Below are 19,409 nucleotides of genomic sequence, written 5' to 3'. Positions count from 1 at the left end.
GCTGAAATCAAAAGTGGTGAGGCCATTACTGCTACCCCTATCTATCTTTTGAAGCCAGCTAGAGTGAGAATTCAGTTTCAGTTCCTATGAATGGAGACTGAACTGGAGTGACAAACCTTAAGAAGGAGACTATTGTAAAAAGAGAAATATGGCTTTTGGAGATTCTTTCTCTTTCCTGCTTTCGGTTCTGCACTGCAGGAAGGATGATTTGCTCCTAACTGTATTAAAATGCTCATGTCTTTTCTTAGACTCTCCTTTGCCAGCTTCTTAACTTTTGGCACATTTGCTCTCTTTTCCACAGGGCTGGACCCCAAAGAAGATGTTTGAACAATCTGACAGTTTCTTCCAGTCACTGGGGCTTATCCCTATGCCGCCAGAGTTCTGGGAAAAGTCTATGCTGGAAAAGCCATCAGATGGGAGAGAAGTGGTCTGTCATGCTTCAGCCTGGGACTTCTACAATCGCAAGGACTTTAGGTGATAACATACTAAATTAAATGGACAAAGCTTGTGAAAATCAGGGAGACCTTCATTACAATGGCTCACTGCAGCTAAAATATTTTTGTAGTTTGTTACTTACCAGTTTACCTTACTGCATTTTTACTAGGAATTATAGTATAAACCTGTACTCCAAGGAGACATGAGTCACACTTGGGATTAATCCTACTGTTTGTGTATTTCAAAGTATGCCCAGAGTGAAATACTGATTTTCACCCTGCAGGTCTTCTCTAGAACGGCTTTCATGTTATTTTTACATAGCAATCATTCTTGGCCCTATTTCTGACTTTATGTCCACACGCTAATCTCATCTTCCACTATCACAGGTTGAACTCAACTCGGTGATTTGTAAAGAAAGTACTTTTTAATAAATTTTCTTTCTTTTTAATAACAAATTTTATTAGTTTTCCAGTTTAACATCCCAGTATTTGGAAAGCAATGTGGTGACTGGGTAATCAAGGATTCAATAACAAAATTTTTTGTACATATCTCAGGTTACATTATCAAAAATTCCTTCTCTATTTCCCTTAACATTTGGTATATCATACTAAAACTAGTAAATTTTTAACCATAACAAATTCAGTTAAAGCATGTATCAATTCATTTTTTGCTTATACATATCCGTATCCTGTTTTTAAGTTTTACCTAATTCTTAATTTTTAATTACAACATTCCAATTTAACCTTTAAGATCTATAGTATTTAAATTTCTGGAAACCAAATTTCCTTTATTTCGCTACACAAAAGTTATAATATCTAAAATACATATATTACTTACTTAAATATATTCTTATTTTATTTCATAAACATTTTCTATTTCTCATCCTAGTACATCACACTTACTAATAGAATAGCCTTTATGTCTATTTAATTTCCATTTCCCTTATAAATCTAAATCCTAATTATTAAGTCAATTGATCCCTTATTTTTTATCATTTTCCAACAATATTTAAATCTAATAATCATATTTTCCTTCATCTCAAAGTCTCCCTTTAGCCCATTAGTTGAAACCTTAGAATCTCTCTAGTAAATCAAAAGGCCCCATTTTTAAACCTAACTCTGGCTTTCTTTTTATGCCATCAGGTTTCCATACCAATGGCTTTAGGTTATCAGATGGATCTCCCTTCATTCTGGCACATGTTACTTGAATCAAAGGAGACCATTTGATCATCAATTTTCCACAAGAACTGATCCATTTATAATCATTAAATTGCTGCCCTGGTGGTTCAGATCGCCATATTTGCTCTAGTGTCCTTATCTTCAATTCGGTCTGGTCTTCTTCTTCCTCAGACTTCTTCTGATTTAAATAAAGGGTCATGTCCAGTTTTACGGTCATTGTTTGGTTATCTAGGTTTTCAATATGCTGTCTTTGTTGATCTTTAGCACCGTCTGTTTTGGTGTTAGCTTCTTCCACTTCTGTTATTTTTGTTATAGGTTCTTTAATTGCAATCAGGATTTGGTTACCAGAGTTGTCAATATATTGTTGTTGTTCTTTAAGGTCCTCTGTCTTGGTGTTGATTTCTTCCGCTTCTGTTATTTTCTGAGTTGTGAGTTCTTTAGTTGAAATCTGGGTTTCAGTTTGTAGATTCAGGCTAGCACCTCCATCTTTCAGTCTGGATTTAATTATCTCAGTAGCTTCAATATTTTTTTCAAGCATAAGTTTATAATCAATCGAGGTTTGTTGCTGGTCCCCCTCCATTTTTGGGGTAATTGTAGATAGTTCTCTAGAGGAGGCTAGTTTTTTAAACAAGAGTCAGTAAATACTCAGCTCCACAGTTCTTAGAAGCCAATTTCACCTCCCAACTGTTTCAGCTTTTTATCTTTAGATAATGCCAAGGACAGCTCTAGGCTGTAAACAGGTCTCTTTGTCAAAGATATTCACTTGCTGTACCAAGTTTCACCACAAGATGTCCCCGATAGCATTTAAAATCCTTTTCAAAAAGGCTAGTTTTTTATCCAATTTAAGTTCTTTTTTGTCTCTTTTTTCCCCCAAGTAGGTAAAATAGTAAGTCCCTGTAAAGATAGGAACTTTTTGGGTCACCAAAAATGAAAAAAAATGCAGATCCAATTATTTAATTATAATTTCAGGGCTTTGTTTCCCTGTGTAGTCAGACACCGCCATTTTAGAGGGTGGGGAAAAAACGTTCCCTTTCTCCTCGCAGGGGGAAGCAGTTTCAAAAAGCTTTTTACAGGAAAAAACACTTGGGATATAAAGAAGGTAAGGTCTCACCCAGTTCTTCCGCAGTGCTTTCAAGTGTAGTTGTAAATTTGGCTTCGGCTGGAAATGGCGTAAGTGATGGGCCACATGAATGGCCGATCTTTTCCCCGTCAGTTAGAAGAACTGCTCCAGATCAAACGGAAGGGCTGCTGCCCTTCCGTGATCAGTCGGAGGTCCTCTTCACGCTCGTCGCCCCTCCAGGGTGACTTTCGACCCTTTGCAGGGTCCCCTGGTGGGAGAAAACCGGATGACGTGGAGAGCGATCTCTCTGAACATCTATCAGCGCCACCATCGCAAACCGGAAGCCTTTAATAAATTTTCTGAAACATTTCCTAAAATAAGAAATTTTTCTGGATTGACTTTAGTAAGAAATTTGATGGCCTTTTGAGATTAAAGTCTTGTCTTTCAAAGGATATCCTGAAATTACTGTTGAACTCTCTGATAAATTGAAAGTCAAAAAGGACAAGTATAAAAAGTGGAAAGAGGGGCACATAACTAAGGTAGAATATCAGCAAATAGCCTGAACCTGCAAAGATGAAGTGAGAAAAGCTAAGGCTCAAAATGAACTAAGGCTTGTGACTAAAGTCAAAAATAAAAAAAGCTTCTTTCAACATGTAAAAAACAAGAAAAAAGTGAAGGAAATGATTGGTCCATTAGTGGGAGGAAGTGGCAAGAAGGTAACAAGCAACAGGGAGAAAGCAGAACTACTCAATTCCTTTTTTGCATCTGTATTTACACAAAGGGGAAAAACAGTCCAACCTATCAAAAATAGTACCATAAAAAACAGATTAGAAACACAAGTTAAGATAGGCAAGAAAATGATAAGTGAGCATCTGTCCATCCTAGATGAGTTCAGATCACCAGGACCAGATGGACTACACCCCAAGGTTCTCAAGGAACTGGCAGATGTGATCTCAGAACCACTGAACTATATCTTTCAAAGATCCTGGAGCACTGGAGAACTACCAGAGGACTGGAAAAGAGCGGATGTAGTTCCCATCTTCAAAAAAGGGGAAAAAATGGATCCAGGAAATGACAGACCTATTAGCCTGACCTCAATACCTGGGAAGATCTTGGAATCAAGCAACGAATGAGCGAACATCTAGAGGCAAAGTCATTACTAAAAGCCAACATGGGTTTGTCAAAAACAGATCATCCCAGACAAATCTTATTGCATTCTTTGACCAGGTGACAAAATTAGTGGACCAGAGGAATGCTGTGGATATAATTTACTTGGACTTCAGTAAGACATTTGATAGATTAGACCACAGCTTACTACTTGATAAGATAGAAAAATGTGGGTTAGGCAGCATCACCACCAGATGGATTCGTAGCTGGTTGACCGGCCGTACTCAGCGTGTAGTTCTCAATGGAACTGCATCTATGTGGAGGGAAGTGTGTAGTGGGGTGCTCCAGGGCTCCAGAAGATAGGTTTAAGATACGGAAAGATCTTGACAGACTTGAACATTGGGCGCTATCTAACAAAATGAAATTCAATGGTGAAAAAAGTAAGGTTCTATATTTAGGCAAGAAAAACCAAATGCACAGGTATAGTATATGTGGTACCTTGCTCAATAGTAGCAACTGTGAGAGGGATCTTGGAGTCTTAGTGGACAATCACTTAAATATGAGCTAGCAATGTGCTGCAGCTGCCAAAAAAAGCCAACACAGTGCTAGGTTGCATTAACAGAGGGATAGAATAAAGATCACATGAAGTGTTAATACCACTTTACAATGCCTTGGTAAGGCCACACTTGGAATACTGCATCCTGTTTTGGTCGCCATGATGTAGAAAAGATGTTGAGACTCTAAAAAGAGTACAGAGAAGAGCAACAAAGGTGATCAGGGGACTGGAGGCTAAAACATATAAGGAACGGCTGCTGGAATTGGGTATGTCTAGTTTAACGAAGAGAAGGACGAGGGGGGACATGATAGCAGTGTTCCAATATCTCAGGGGCTGCCACAAAGAAGAGGGAGTCAAGCTATTGTCCAAAGCACCTGAAGGCAAGACAAGAAGCAACAGATGGAAACTAACCAAAGAGAGAAGCAACCTAGAACTAAGGAGAAACTTCCTGACAGTTAGAACAATTAATCAGTGGAACAACCTGCCTCCAGAAGCTGGTAATGCTCCAACACTGGAAGTCTTTTTCTGCCTGAGTAGGGGGTTGGATTAGATGACCTCCAAGGTCCCTCCCAACTACTACTACTACTACTACTACTACTACTACTACTACTACTACTACTACTACTTCTTCTTCTTCTTCTTCTTCTTCTTCTTCTTCTTCTTCTTATTATTATTATTATTATTATTATTATTATTATTATTATTATTATTATTATTATTATTATTATTATTATTATTATTATTATTATTGACCATCGCACAGTCAGCCAGATGTTCAGACTGGATTTGGCATTTTGTCTACCTATCGAGTCCTTACCAAGGACCTGGGATAGGCAGATGTGGATGTTTGATGTTATTACAGATATCGTCGCAGGATGGAAGTAGTTCCTAGTAAGGCCACCTTTTGCAATTGACTAATGGCAAATTTGTCAATGCCAATGGTGTTCAAGTGGTGCTCCAGTTGTTTTGGGATTGCACCCAAGGCACCTATTACTATTGGTACTACCCTTGCTTGCTTTTGCCACAGTCTTTCTATTTCTATTGTAGGTCTTTGTATTTTGTTATCTTCTCCAGTTCTTTCTCGTCTATTCTGCTGTCTCCAGGCACTGCCACGTCCAATATCCAGACTTTTTTGTCTTTCTTATCGACAATTGTTAAGTCCGGGGTGTTATGTTGCAGGTGCTTGTCTGTTTGAATTCTGAAGTCCCAGAGCAGTTTAATTTTATCATTTTCTATGACTTTCTCTATTTTATGATCCCACCAGTTCTTGCTTACAGGCAAATGATATTTCTTGCAGATCTTCCAATGCACCATTATTGCTACTTTGTCATGCCGCTACTTGTAGTCAGTCTGGGTGATCTTCTTGCAGCAGCTTACCATGTGGTCCACTGTTTCTTCAGCTTCGTTGCATAGGCGGCACTTACTGTCTGTTCCTGTCTTCTCAATTTTGACTTTGTATGCATTTGTCCTTAAGGCTTGGTCTTGTGCAGCCAGAATTAGTCCCTCGGTCTCTTTCTTCAATTTTCCTGCTCTTAGCCATTGCCAGGTCTTGTTATTATCTGCTTTCCCAGCTATTTTTTTTAATGTACTGGCCATGCAGTGCTTTGTCTTCCCATGCCTCTATTCTGTTCTTCATTTGGTCTTTCTTGTAGGCCAGTTTGGTCTCTCCAGTAGTCAGTAAGCCTTCCTGATATACTAATTTTAGCGCATCTTCATCACTATCCTTCAGATATTTTTCCAAAGCTATTTCTTCTTCTTCAACCATCTGATGTACTTGCAGCATTCCACGCCCACCTATTTGTCTTGGTAGATAAAATCTGTCAATGTCACTACGTGGATGAAGGGCATGATTCATTGTCATTATTTTTCTGGTCTTCCTATCCATTGCTTTTAGTTCTGCTTGAGTCCAGTCCACTATTCCAGCTGTGTATCTAATGACTGGAAGTGCCCAGGTGTTGATTGCCTTTATGGTATTTCCTCCATTGAGTTTGGACTTTAAGATCTTCTTCACTCTCTTGATGTATTCACCTCTAATCTTTTTCTTGACTTCAGTGTGCTTGATATTGTCAGCTTGAAGGATACATAAGTATTTGTAGTAATCTTCCTTGTTTGATAGTAAGTGTGGCACATTTGTCCAAACCAACTCCATTGCAATATCTTGGCTATATATACGGACAGTGTTGAGCAGCGATTCTATTTCAGATGATGTTTTTTATTATTATTATTATTATTATTATTATTATTATTATTATTATTATTATTATTATTATTATTATTATTATTATTATTATTATTATTATTATTATTATTATTATTATTGGGAAGTGCATACTTATCCCAAATATTACGTGATAATTTGGCCCAGGTAGATGGCTATATTTGGACCCAGGAGAGAGTGAGTGTGCATTTTTTTGTTTACTTTGTCACTCAGTTCACATGTAAAAATCATTAGGAGACACTGTTCTATGAGCAACTTTCTGAGATAAGTTTATAAAGAACAAAGAAACCTGTAACTGACTGTAATCAATTACAATGATTATAAACACCACTTTAATTAGACCAGGTGAGATAAGTTTATATTCTACCTATAGTTCTCTAGGAACTGGATTGTGCAGGTTATTCTATAAACTGTTGAGTAATTACCTGATTATTCTGATTCTTCACCTCAAATTATTTTCTTGCTTCAGGATAAAACAATGCACTGTTGTGAATATGGATGATTTAATAACAGTTCACCATGAAATGGGACACGTCCAATACTTTTTGCAGTATAAAGATCAGCCCATTTCATTTCGTGATGGGGCAAATCCAGGATTCCATGAAGCCATTGGCGATGTTATGGCCTTATCAGTGTCAACCCCAAAGCATTTGAAAAACATCAAGCTGCTTGAACATTTGGAAGACAACACTGGTAAGTAAATAGGGATACTTTATTACAAGGTAGATTTATCAGCTTCAGTTTTTAAGATATGTTCAGCACTGATGCATAAGATTCATTAAGACTAATTTGTAATTTGGGTAGAGACATTCATTTTTCTGAATCAAATTCATCTTGGATGTTTCAAATACAAAATATTAACTAATTGTGTTGTTTTTCATCCCATGCTGGTTTTCAATATTAGGGTGAGATATTTTGAATTAAACATTTAATTGCAGACAGATTAGCTTTTGGGGATTGTGTGTGTGTGTGTGAAAGAGAGAGAGAGAGAGAGAGAGAGAGAGAGAGAGAGAGAGAGAGAGAGAGAGACAGACAGACAGAGAGAGACAGAGAGAGACAGAAAGACACAGAGACAGAGACAGAGAGATACAGAGACAGACACAGAGACAGACACACAGAGATGCAATTATTCCAAAGATTGCAATATTGTAGAATTTGCAAATTAAGATGAGGGGCTGAAAGGGAAAAACACGAATCATGAATCACAGTAGAGACAGTAGAAGAGATCAAGCATAAGACTTGGCAGGTACCTTGGCACGTAGATCTGTTAACACATTTTCTTCTTGGTCAGAGAGTGATATCAACTACCTTATGAGCATGGCACTGGATAAGATTGCTTTCCTGCCCTTTGGCTACCTGATCGACCAATGGAGATGGAAAGTATTTGATGGGCGTATTCCAAAAAAGGAGTACAATCAACAATGGTGGAATCTCAGGTGATTAATTTGCAACTGTCTAGTAAAAAGATTGACATTTTGGTATTGTTCTATCAGAATTAAATCTTGAGAACTTACAAAGAAGGGGACCAAGTCTGGCCCAAAACTACAGAAAGTGAAGTCAATACATGGCTAATAAATGACTTGTTTGAGAGTAAATATAACCATAACCGAATTATTTCAGACAGAGTTAAAGGTCAAAATACAATAATTTTTGCCTTACCATTAGGGGGCTTCCTAAGATAATACTTGGGAAAATAGTTTTTTCATAGAAAGGAAAAATAATTATTTTTCAATTCTGTGAATATGGTTCCTAAGATCATTCAATTTTTCAAATTGCTTAATGAACATTATCTTCTCTCAATTTACCTTAATTGTATAGATTGAAATACCAGGGTTTATGTCCTCCTACACCAAGATCAGAAGAAGATTTTGATCCAGGAGCAAAATTCCACATTCCTGCTAGTGTCCCATATGTCAGGTAAGGAGATATTTTTTGCTGGCTTGTGTACCTCTGTGACATATGAAATGTCACATCACTTTTTCCTAGAGTGACCTTGATCTCCCCTTTTATCTCTCTCATTTCCCTTCCAGATACTTTGTCAGTTTTATAATCCAATTTCAGTTTCACCAAGCTCTGTGCAAAGCTGCTGGCCATACTGGACCTTTATATAAATGTGACATTTACCAGTCTAAAGAAGCTGGGAAAATCTTAGGGTGAGTATGCTGCCCTGGGGTCTGTAAATTTTAGGTTTTCTCTTTTTTTTGCAAATATGTATGAAAATTATGCACTAAAATTTATGTTTATTTCTCTAAACCAGGGATAGGCAACCTTGGCTCTTTTTTTGACTTGTGGACTTCAACTCCCAGAATTCCTGAGCTAGCCATGCTGACTCAGGAATTCTGGGAGTTGAAGTCCACGAGTCATAAAAGAGCCAAGGTTGCCTACCCCTGCTCTAAACGTATGTATTTTTAAGCATACAGTTTCCATATTTCTCTAATACAATGCATTTTTCATGAATATATTAATTTTTGTACTAGCATTCCCCTAGTACATGATAAATTGTTCTTGGCAACTGCATTGCAGAATTTGAAACAATTTTGGATTCTGTACTGGTTTGAAAATGTGTACAAATTAACTTTTGAATGCAATTTTTAAAACCATTTTTTGCTAAACCTTCAGCATCACCCTTACAAAGAGACTGGTAAAGTTGGCTCAGAAGGCAGGTGACTGAATAGTTTTCTGAATATAGGAAAAGGACAAGAAAATTATTTGGCATTTAATTGTCTTGTACTGCTATTGACAGTTACCTAGGAAATTTTCTGCCTCGTTCTAAAATAAATTAGCAAGTCTTGGTTTATTACAGGTAGCTCCAAGATTGGGAAACTGATACTAATCAAATTGAGACAAAACTGGCATTTTAAATTTGAAAGTTATTGACAAAGGTCTTGGCCATTTACTGGTGGGCAATGTGGTCTTCCAATTTCCTTGGATTTCATTCTGATGTTTTAAAGCTTAAAAACTTTATATGTCAGATAAAAATGTTTTATTGTGTGGTACAGTGTGCTATTTCAAACTCACAAGAGACACATTGAATTATTGCCATCACACAACTAAACAAATGTCTATTGTTGCAGAAAGTTTGAAATATGAACTAGTTCATGCAAGGGACTGAAAGACCATTTAATTCAGCTTCTTTCTGAAAATTTCAGCTGATTCCGAACTGAAATAACTCCCAGCTCAGATAATACCAACAAATCATATATTCTGCATTTGTGCCCATTTCAGTAGTCAGCAATGAAGAGACTTGTCCAATAACAAAATGTGTGCCCAGGTGGGATGTCAAATATCCTGCAACAAAACAACAACATTTTTGTAACAAAAATTCTGAGATATAGCAAAGCAGCAGTTGGATTAGAAAAAAATCTATGCAAGGCAAAGAAGCTCCCATTAAAAAAACTGGAATCTTCATAAACTAAGAGAAAAATACCTAAAATTCTACTACTAGGTGAAAATCTATTATGTAGATTTATAAAATAAAGGATGATACGCAAAGGCTTTTTAGATTTCCAATGGGGATCTGGCTAGCTTCTATAAAATACAAAATTCTATATAGATGGACCTTTAGCTTCATTTAGCAAAGCAATGTTATGTTTCCTGGAAGGGAGAGGAGTGCACATGTACATCTTCTATAAACAATTTCTTTTTGCAGGGATGCCTTGAAGCTGGGCTTCAGCAGGCCGTGGCCTGATGTCATGCAAAATATTACAGGGCAATCCAACATGTCTGCTGAAGCTTTGCTGACCTATTTTGAACCACTGACAAAATGGCTCATTGAAAAGAACAGGCAAAATAATGAAACTCTGGGCTGGCCTGAATACACCTGGCAGGCTTATGCAGGTATTTAAAAGTTTCAACATTGATATTTTCAAGAAATGAGAACTAGAGGAGGAATTTTGCACACAGACCCTTTAAGCTTTCTGCTAATTGTGGATAAAGAAATAGCAAGACTACAGTGGGAACAAAGTTAATGCCCTCATTTTCCTTTTTTCCCCATATACCATGCTTCTGCTAATTTCTACCCTGCTTAGCTTTTTTAAAAAATGCAGCTTGGTTTGATGCTATGCCTTCTACGATGAGTTTACTTAAATCCATTCTTCTATGTTTTTTCTTGTTTTTTACTTAGATGAAACAGAAGTCAATTTCCTTGGGATGTCACTGAGCAGCAGTCAAATAGAAACAGGACAGTGGATCTTGCTTGCAATTGGGCTTATACTTCTTATTACCACAATAGTCTTGGGTGTCAAATACTTCATAACAAGAAGGAAAGGCTTCAAGTCTGGTTCAGAAATGGAATTGAAATGAATTGAAATGTCTTTAACCTGTTTTCTATTACGCCTCCCCCCATATGAGAGTGAAAAAGAGTTGAAGAAAATTTTGTATGTATAAATGTGTGGCTGAATGAGAGAGACCAGATATATCTGCATTTAGAATAGAAACTAATATTGGTTTTGTGAGTGTGTATGTATATGTAAGATAGGTTTGAGTGTCCCTGGAGAGAATGTGAATATGTTGAATTGCATACATGTTCTATATATGCTAATATGCAAATATATGGTTGGGGAGAATATGTGTGTATCCTATTTGCAATGAATAATTGGAATGTGGATAGCTATGCATTTGTGTTCACTTACACAGTTGGGGACACTCTCATGAGGGACAGCCTTGTAGAAACAGGGCAAATGTGCCAACAAAACTACTTGACTCTTCTAATAAATTCAACAAACTTTTTGATTATGCAAGAGCCAAAGCAAAACCATTTATTTATTATAAATAATATCTGGATTTTTAACAAAGGGAAAAGAAGGGGGGGAAAAAGGAAGCAGAGTGATCCAATTGGGGTAATGGGAATAGCCGGACTATTTAAATCACTGTTGACCCAATGCCTTTCTTCACATATTCATTTGAAGAGCTGGTAAATTCTATCAGGCTTTCTGTAACTCAGGCAGAGAATATATTATCTAGCAAGAGCTGTGCTAGATTTCTTCAGAAGTTGAACAGATGTTGTATGTAATCATGCCACAAAGTTTTTAAAGGACTGTTTTGGTGCATGAATGACAATTAAAATGTATCACAGTCTCTGTATATTCACTGTCTCTTTCATTTCTTTGTGAAAGAACAAGGAAGAAATCATGAATGGATTACAAGACAAGTCTTTTCTGGAAAGGAAATCACTCTACCCTATTAAAATGCCCATCTTATAGCTCTTGACTACACCAATGCATCTGATTGGCGTAACTAGAAAAATGAGTAATCTAATATAATAATCTCTATAATTATCATCACTAGAACATTAATAAACAAAATAAAACAAGCTTCATTCAGAAAATTCCAAACATTGTATAGATGGCAGGTTCTGAATCTATCACTAAAATAAAGCTGAATGTCCAGGAGAGCATTTTGTAACCTGTCAGCCAAAATAAGAGCCTCTCCCATTTCTTTCCAAAATCTACAGCTCTCAGTAGTGAAGCGAAGGATGAATTAGAATTTATACAGCAGCACCTTAAAGTCAGACAAATGTTTATTGACAAGAGTTCTTTGAAAACTAATGTTATATACCGTATATGATAGTCCTTAGAATATCCAAGTGCAGAATTCTGTGATACATATCATGTCACCTCACATAATAGATGAAAAGTTGCCTTATCATAAACTATTGAGGAGGCTATCACAGTAGAAAATTTTTGCCAAAGGCATATTCAAGCTACATAATTGTTTATCCAGGTCCTGGGCCTAGAAACTAACCCAAAGAACCTCTTTTTATTGAGGGATTCAGCCCCAATGAGTTTGTACCTTGTCTGATCCATTGTTATATGCAAAAATCTGTACAGATTGACTGGTTCAGTTGGAAAACTCAGAGCTGCATACCACCAGCATACTAATAACTGGAAGAAAAACATTTGAGTGCATCCCTGCAGAGGAGGAACCTTACATGAGCAATGGAGCAAGTATGCTAGGAAGACAAAAGCAGGAAGGAAACACTAGAGGTTAACGGTCACACAGGCAAGGAGCAGGCAGACTGAAAGGTAAAAAAGTAAGAAGGGGGAAATTCTAACTCTTCATCTCTACTGCACTGCCTCTTGTGGTCAATACAGTGTGAGGTGCTGAAGAGTCAGTGCAACCAAAGTCAGATTTCCAACAACAATTCCAATCCCAAGCCTCAAACTAATTGCACCAGGCGTCTTTCAGACATTAAACAGCATATGGAGCAGAGTGTAGTTTAATAACTATGACAGTGAACTTTTCCTTCCCCTACCATCCTCTGATCATTTGGAAACTATCCTGCAGATGAGATGAGATGATGAGATGAGATGAGAGATGAGATGAGGCGAGGCGAGGCAAGATTTAAGATAAGATAGATGGTGATAAGGTAAGGTAAGGTAAGGTAACATAAGATAAGAGTCCCCAACTCCCGATCCATGGACACGTACCAGGCTGCAGCATGCCAGCAACCGGTCTGCACAAACAAGCAAAGCCCCATCCGTGAGATGCAGGCAGCACACAAAACCATGCACCCCTTGTTGTGTCCTGGGCCTGTTGAGGAAACTCAGCAGGCCCAGAAAGGTTGCAAATGGTCCCAGGCATTGTAAAAGCTGCCCAGGGCCAAACAGAGTGGCACCAGCCTTGTGCACATGCGCAAGGCGCGAAAATGCTGCGTTCCTATTGGTTAGCACTATCTGGGTTCTTCACCCTATAAAAGGCCTGCGAGCCTTTTGCTCTTTGCTTGGAGTTGGAGAAGGAGAATAAAGAGCTATTGTTTTCCACCATGCGTCTTCGTCAATTGCTTGCGAACCAAAAACTCAACACCCCTCCTCTCTCCATAGAACTGGTCCCTGGTGTCCAAAAGGTTGGGGACCTCAGACATAAGGTATAAAGTCCCAAAGTGTTTTTTCACGAGGCAACCAGACTTTCTTGTTTTTCTTTAAAGATGTTTTGCTTCTCATCCAAGAAGCTTCTTCAGCTCTGACTGAATGGGAATGGAAGGATTTATATTCCTTGCAGAGAGCTGGTCATTTGCATTATTTTAGAGAGTCATTGAGGCCACCTGGAGGTTTATCTGTATTGTCAGGGTCATCTGAGTAGTACAAATGAATGTGGAGCCTTCTTAGAACTGTTGAAAGGACTGTGTTGTAGACTGGAGATAGATGATGTCATATCCCTCCCCCTCTATTGAGAGAGGGCTGTTCAGTTTTAACAAAGATGGCCTCTTTGACCCCTCTTTCAAACCAGTGGTCCTCTCTGTCCAAAATGTAGATTCTGCTGTCTTCGAAAGAGTGGACTGCTGAATCTTGTCCTTATAGGTTTGCTCTCCTTTGTTGTGCCATATGTTTATGAAGTTGTTGTTGAGTTTCCCCAATGTACAGATCTGCACATGTACTGCATTGTACTGCATATTCCAGTACAATTTGTGTATGGGTATTTTATCCTTCGGCTATTGTCAGCATACTTCACAATATGGTTGGTAGCAAACCTTGTACAACAGTCATGGGTCAGCAGGGTGAATAACAGTGAACTTAGGATGTAGCCCTGAGGAGAATCTGTTCTCAAGAACATGGTGTTAGAAATATTAGTTCTAACTCACACATACTATCAGTAAGAAAATCAAGAATCCAGTTGCACAAAGGAATATTGAAGCCTAAAAGGCCCAGTTTATCTACTAAATGCTGAGGAATTATCATATTAAATGCCAAACTAAAGTCAACAAAGAGCATTCAAACATGAGTATTTCTTTTCTCTCTGGAACAATTTGGACAACAAACAAACTGAAGTGAGTAACGCTGGAGGGAGGCTGGATACAATAAAGTCCTTTATCAGCCTTTCAAAACATTTCATAATGATGGATGTAAGTGCAATCGGAACAATAATCATTAAGACCCATGACTGAAGACTTTTTTGGCATTGGCAAAATAATGGCAGTCTTAAAACACAATGGGACCACTGCTGCTGCAATAAAAGATTGAAAATATCTGTAAGAACACAAAAACAACATATAAGAGCACAACTTCCTATTGTACTCTTCCCTTGTACCTGCCTCAGTAATTTGCACATGTATAGCTGCAAAGATAGAGACACATGTTAATGATGGTTGGAAATTGAACCCAGTGTCCTGGCAGCAAATTGTTAACTATCAATAGTTCCTGCCCCAAAACTTCAATACATTTATATCAGGTTTCAGAATTCTAATTCATTCCCTGTTGAAATAGCACCTTTGTTCTAAGTCTGTGACCCCTAAGTAGTGAAAAAAATAAGAAAACAAAAATGTTTTGTTGAACATCCCTAATGTATACAGATAGAGAGAAGAAAGAAAGTGAATGGGACAAAGCATGCCCTAATAATTAGAAGTAAAGCTGCTTCTTTCCATTTTACTGATGGTTAAGAAAAGATGCAAGGAATGATGTTTTAAGTGCCTGGATATGTGAGCAAATTAAAACTGATCATTCAATGATTTAATATTGTTGGTGTTAATATTTAAAACAATGATTCTCAACCTTGGCAACATTAAGATATATGCAGTTCAACTCCCAGAATTCCCCAACCAGCATGCTGGTTGGCAAATTCTGGAAGTTGAAGTTGATACATCCTAAGTTTGCACAGGCTGAGAAACACTGATTTAGAAAGTAGTGCTTGTACATGTTTCTAGCATGCTAAGAACTTGCCTATCTTCTATTGCTGGAAAATTGCCAGCCCATCAGTTTTGCTCAGAGAATAGATAATTCCTCTCAACTCTATGGGTGCAATGAACAACCACACCTGCAACCCCAGTCCTGAAGCATCCCTGAAATGAACAAATATCTTTTTGTATGCATGGGAAGGGACTGTAAGGGAGAGAAGATAGTGTTGCAAATGTTATTGCAGCCTTTTAGTATGAACATGAAACCCAACATGGACAACATGTCTAAATATGGTAAGTGCTAAATGGTACCCGACTACTCTTTTGCCTCCTTGGGAAAGTTCATACCCAAACATTGTTTAAGAACATTTTGCCTTTCAAGTCAGAAACATATTAAAATTTCAAGACCATGGATTAATTTTAGTAATCCGATATATGGAGAAGAAGGGCTCAATACTATTTTTGAAATGTCAGTTTGCTTCTGTTGCTTCAGTGTTTTTTCCTGCATGTATGATTGGAAAGTATATATTTCTTGCTTCTACTACATCTACAGAGAGTGCTCATGGGAACAGGATGCTCTGCAAGCTGCTTTTGATCACCCTTGTAAAAAAGAGGACTTGTTCTTAATCCTAACAGCTTGAACTTGATCATCAGGAGGATTACACAAATGATTTTCCTGGGGTTTGTTGATTAATAGTACTTGTGGGGGCAGGGGCAGCAGGATTGCCACCATATGGCTATTCTAGAATAAATTGTGGGGGAGGGATATGTCTTCCACAATAATATCTGCAATCACCATGTTTACTTTAAGGCAATAGTAAAAACTAAGCCACAACAGAACGAAAGTGGTCCTATAGAGTTCCTTTTTGAGGCATAATCCAACACATCTGAGATAGACCAATAGTTTCATCAAAGGAAAAGGTGGGACACATGCACACATGCATGCACTCTTTCTGAATTTCCTTCACTTTCATGCAGGTGAATTATCCATATTCATTGATAAAAAGCTGTCATCTGTCTGCACAGATTATAGTTAATGGGGGGGTAACAGAAGCATTTAAAATCGAAAAAGGAACCAGACAAGGAAGTTCATTATCTCCATTGTTATTTGTGTTAACAATGGAGATTTTGTTAATTAAAATTCGTGAGTCTTCTATAATAAAAGGAATTAAGGTCAATAAGATTGATTATAGGTTAAGAGCTTTTGCAGATGACTTGGTGTTAACATTAACTCAGCCAACAGATTCGGTAATTGACTTGGTTGAAATTATCGCACAATATGGGAAAGTTTCTGGTTTTAAGGTAAATTGTAATAAGACTAAAATATTACCAAAAGTATGTCTATGAATGATAAAGATATGTTAGTTACGCTCACAGGTTTTGAAATGGTTAAAAAGGTAAATATAAACCCTCAAATATAATGTCGAAGATTACGATTTAACATATTCTTATTAATACTTAGAAATACCCAATTCCACGTTTTCCTAAATTCACTAACCTTTTTTAACGTTAATAGAAACAACCCCTCTTAAAGTGCAGTAAAAATGAATGTCCTTCCAAAATTTCTTTTCTTGTTTCAAATGATCCCTATTTTAAAAAAAAGATGCTAATTTGGAGGATTGGCAAAAGGGTATTAATAAGTTTATTTGGGCGGGCAAGAAGCCAAGAGTTAGGTTTAAGATCATGCAAGATATAAGGCAGGGGTCGGCAACCTGAAAAAGTGAAAGAGCCACTTTGACCCGTTTACCTCGGAAAAAAAAAACCTGGGAGCCGCAAAATGCGTGCGTGCGTACGCGTGCATGCACGCGCGTGTGCAGGCGCAGAACAGGGAATTTGATTGAAGAGGCTGGATCAGCTTCAGTTTCTTCTCTCCGAGGCCAGAACCCCCCCCCCAACGCCCCTCCCCACCTTGATCCAGAACCCCGAATCGGTCCCTTCCAGCAAGTTGCCAAGCCTCCCCTCCCTCCTCCTTCCCTGGCAGCTACTGTATTTAAATTTGCTTTTTCTTGGGTGGCTACAGAGCTTCCTTTGTTTTCTTTCCTTCCTATCCCTCTTCTCTCCCTTCCCCCCGCCTTCCCTTCAATGCCCTTGCACTGCGGTGTATTCTCCTCCCCCATACATGTTAAATTTTTTAAGTATGGGCAGCTCTGCCGTCCTGGCTTCTCCCCTCGGAGAAGATTGCTCTCCCCCCACCCCGCGCTCTCCCTCTCTGGGACTTTCTTCTTTCTGCCTTTTGGCGCGAAGGTTCCCAGGGAGCGGAGGAGGAGGCTGACGGGGAGAAAGAGTTGCTGCGGCAAATCTTCCAAGGCGGCAGCAGACGGCTGCTCGGGCTCGCATATCAGCCTGCTGCGGGAGGCCAGAGTTCTGCCTCCGGAGGAAGGCAAAGGGACACAGCTGCCCGTTCGCTGCCCCAGCTGGGATTGCTGCCCGGCCCGGCAAGACACATGGCCGGCTCGGCTTCCCAGGGAGCGATGCCCCCGCCAGCTGCCACCCCAGCCATGACTGCTGCCCGGCCTGGCCTAGGGAGACACGTAGCCAGCTCGGCTGCCCAGGGACGGCACAGGGAGCGATGCCCCCACCGGCCACCCCCCCCGCCAGGACTGCCAACTGGATCGGCTCAGGGAGACGCGTGGCCGGCTCGGCTGCCCAGGGAGCAATGCTGGCACCGACCACCGCCCCAGCCTGGACTGCCGTGCAGGGGGCAGCAAGAGGAAGAAGGGGAGGAGGAGGGCTAGAAAGCTGCCGCCGCTGGGACTGTGCACTGCCCAGCCTCGCCCTCCGCCCATCCGATGTAGCCGCGGGGGCTGGTGCCGCGGGGGCCGCTGGCCCACGCCATGATGCTGCAGCTGCTCTGCCAGACCGGCCCCTGCCAGCCCCTTCGCCAGGCCATCTGCTTCCTCCCGGGCACCCCTCTTGCCCCGGCACCCACCCGAGAGGCAGCAGGAGGAAGAAGGGGGGGAGGAGGGTTGAGGAAGCCGCTGCCGCTGCCCCAGCTGGCACTCCATACTGCCCGGCCTCGCCCTCCGCCCATCCGATGTAGCTGCAGCGGGCCGCAGCGGGGGCTGGTGCCGTGCGGGCCGCTGGCCCTGGCCACGATGCTGCGGCTGCTCTGCCATACCGGCCCCTGCCAGCCCCTTTGCCAGCCCGGCTGCTTCCTCCCGGGCACCCCTCTTGCCCCGGCACCCGCCCAAAAGCCAGCAGGAGGAAGAAGGGGAGGAGGAGGGTTGAGGAAGCTGCTGCCGCTGCCCCAGCTGGGACTCCACACTGCCCGGCCTCACCCTCCGCCCATCCGATGTAGCTGCAGTGGGCCGTGGCGGGGGCCGGTGCCGTGCGGGCCGCTGGCCCTGGCCACAATGCTGCAGCTGCTCTGCCTGACCAGCCCCTCTGCCGGCCCGGATGGCCCCCACCGGTACCATCTTGCCCCACCGCCCGCCCGAGCCGCCCGTGGGGCAGCAGGAGGAAGAAGGGGAGGAGGAGGGCAAGGAAGCAGGACCCTGGAGGAGGCTCTCCTCTCCTACCATTGCTGCATCTCCCTCTTCCTTCACGGCAGCTGGGACTCCAGGCACGCCTTCCCGGCTGGTGGGGCCAACGGTCACGCTGGCTGGGGATTGCAGTGGCTGCTCTCCCTTGGGCTGCGGTTTGTGGGAGGGCTGGCCCGCTCCCAGCGGGGATCCTGGGGCTTCCCCGTGCGGCTCCACGGCCACGTCCGCCTCGGACGGGGCCAGCCCGGGAAAGGGAATTTCTGGCGCGCTTCTCCCAGGGGGCGGGGCACCCGGGCGCTCCAGAGCCGCAGATGATGGCTCAAAGACCCGCATGTGGCTCCGGAGCCACAGGTTGCCGACCCGTGATATAAGGGAACGAGGAGGACTTAAAGTCCCCAACTTAAAATTGTATTATGATGCGGTGGCTTTGACATGGATTAGTGATTGGCTAAATTTAACAAACAGAAATATACTTTCTCTTGAAGGATGGGATTTGTTATTTGGTTGGCATGCATATCTAATTTATGATAAAAAGGTAGATAAAAATGTTAAGGCTCATATTTTATGAAGTGCTTTATTACGAGTTTGGAAGAAATATTATTATAAATTAAATTATAAAATTCCTATCTGGGCAATTCCAGGACAGGTAATAGAGGGGATATCTAGGGGAGTTAATTTGGATAAAGTTTCTTATAAGGAACTACTTTGTCCGGTAGGACGAGATTGGCAACTTAAATCTTTAGTAGATTTGAAACAAGAAAACAT

General features: G+C 40.6%; 1 protein-coding gene across 1 annotated transcript in view; it reads left to right on the top strand.

Annotated features, from left to right (window-relative positions):
- Positions 1 to 11,636, top strand: part of ACE (angiotensin I converting enzyme) — a 43,997-nt gene extending 32,361 nt beyond the window's left edge. The window contains exons 19-25 of the mRNA XM_029287230.1: positions 302 to 474; positions 7,024 to 7,247; positions 7,846 to 7,990; positions 8,373 to 8,471; positions 8,585 to 8,707; positions 10,204 to 10,391; positions 10,678 to 11,636. Coding sequence (XP_029143063.1) covers positions 302 to 474; positions 7,024 to 7,247; positions 7,846 to 7,990; positions 8,373 to 8,471; positions 8,585 to 8,707; positions 10,204 to 10,391; positions 10,678 to 10,856 — 1,131 coding nt within the window. The 3' untranslated portion in view covers positions 10,857 to 11,636. The remainder of the gene's footprint in view (positions 1 to 301; positions 475 to 7,023; positions 7,248 to 7,845; positions 7,991 to 8,372; positions 8,472 to 8,584; positions 8,708 to 10,203; positions 10,392 to 10,677) is intronic.
- Positions 11,637 to 19,409: the final 7,773 nt, after the last annotated feature.

This window comes from Protobothrops mucrosquamatus, unplaced genomic scaffold (genome assembly GCF_001527695.2).
Source record: "Protobothrops mucrosquamatus isolate PMUCROS unplaced genomic scaffold, P.Mucros_1.0 scaffold_257, whole genome shotgun sequence".
Lineage (NCBI taxonomy): Eukaryota > Metazoa > Chordata > Lepidosauria > Squamata > Viperidae > Protobothrops > Protobothrops mucrosquamatus.
The sequence above is the reverse complement of the archived record's forward strand: the minus strand, read 5'-3'. Positions and strand labels throughout refer to the sequence as shown.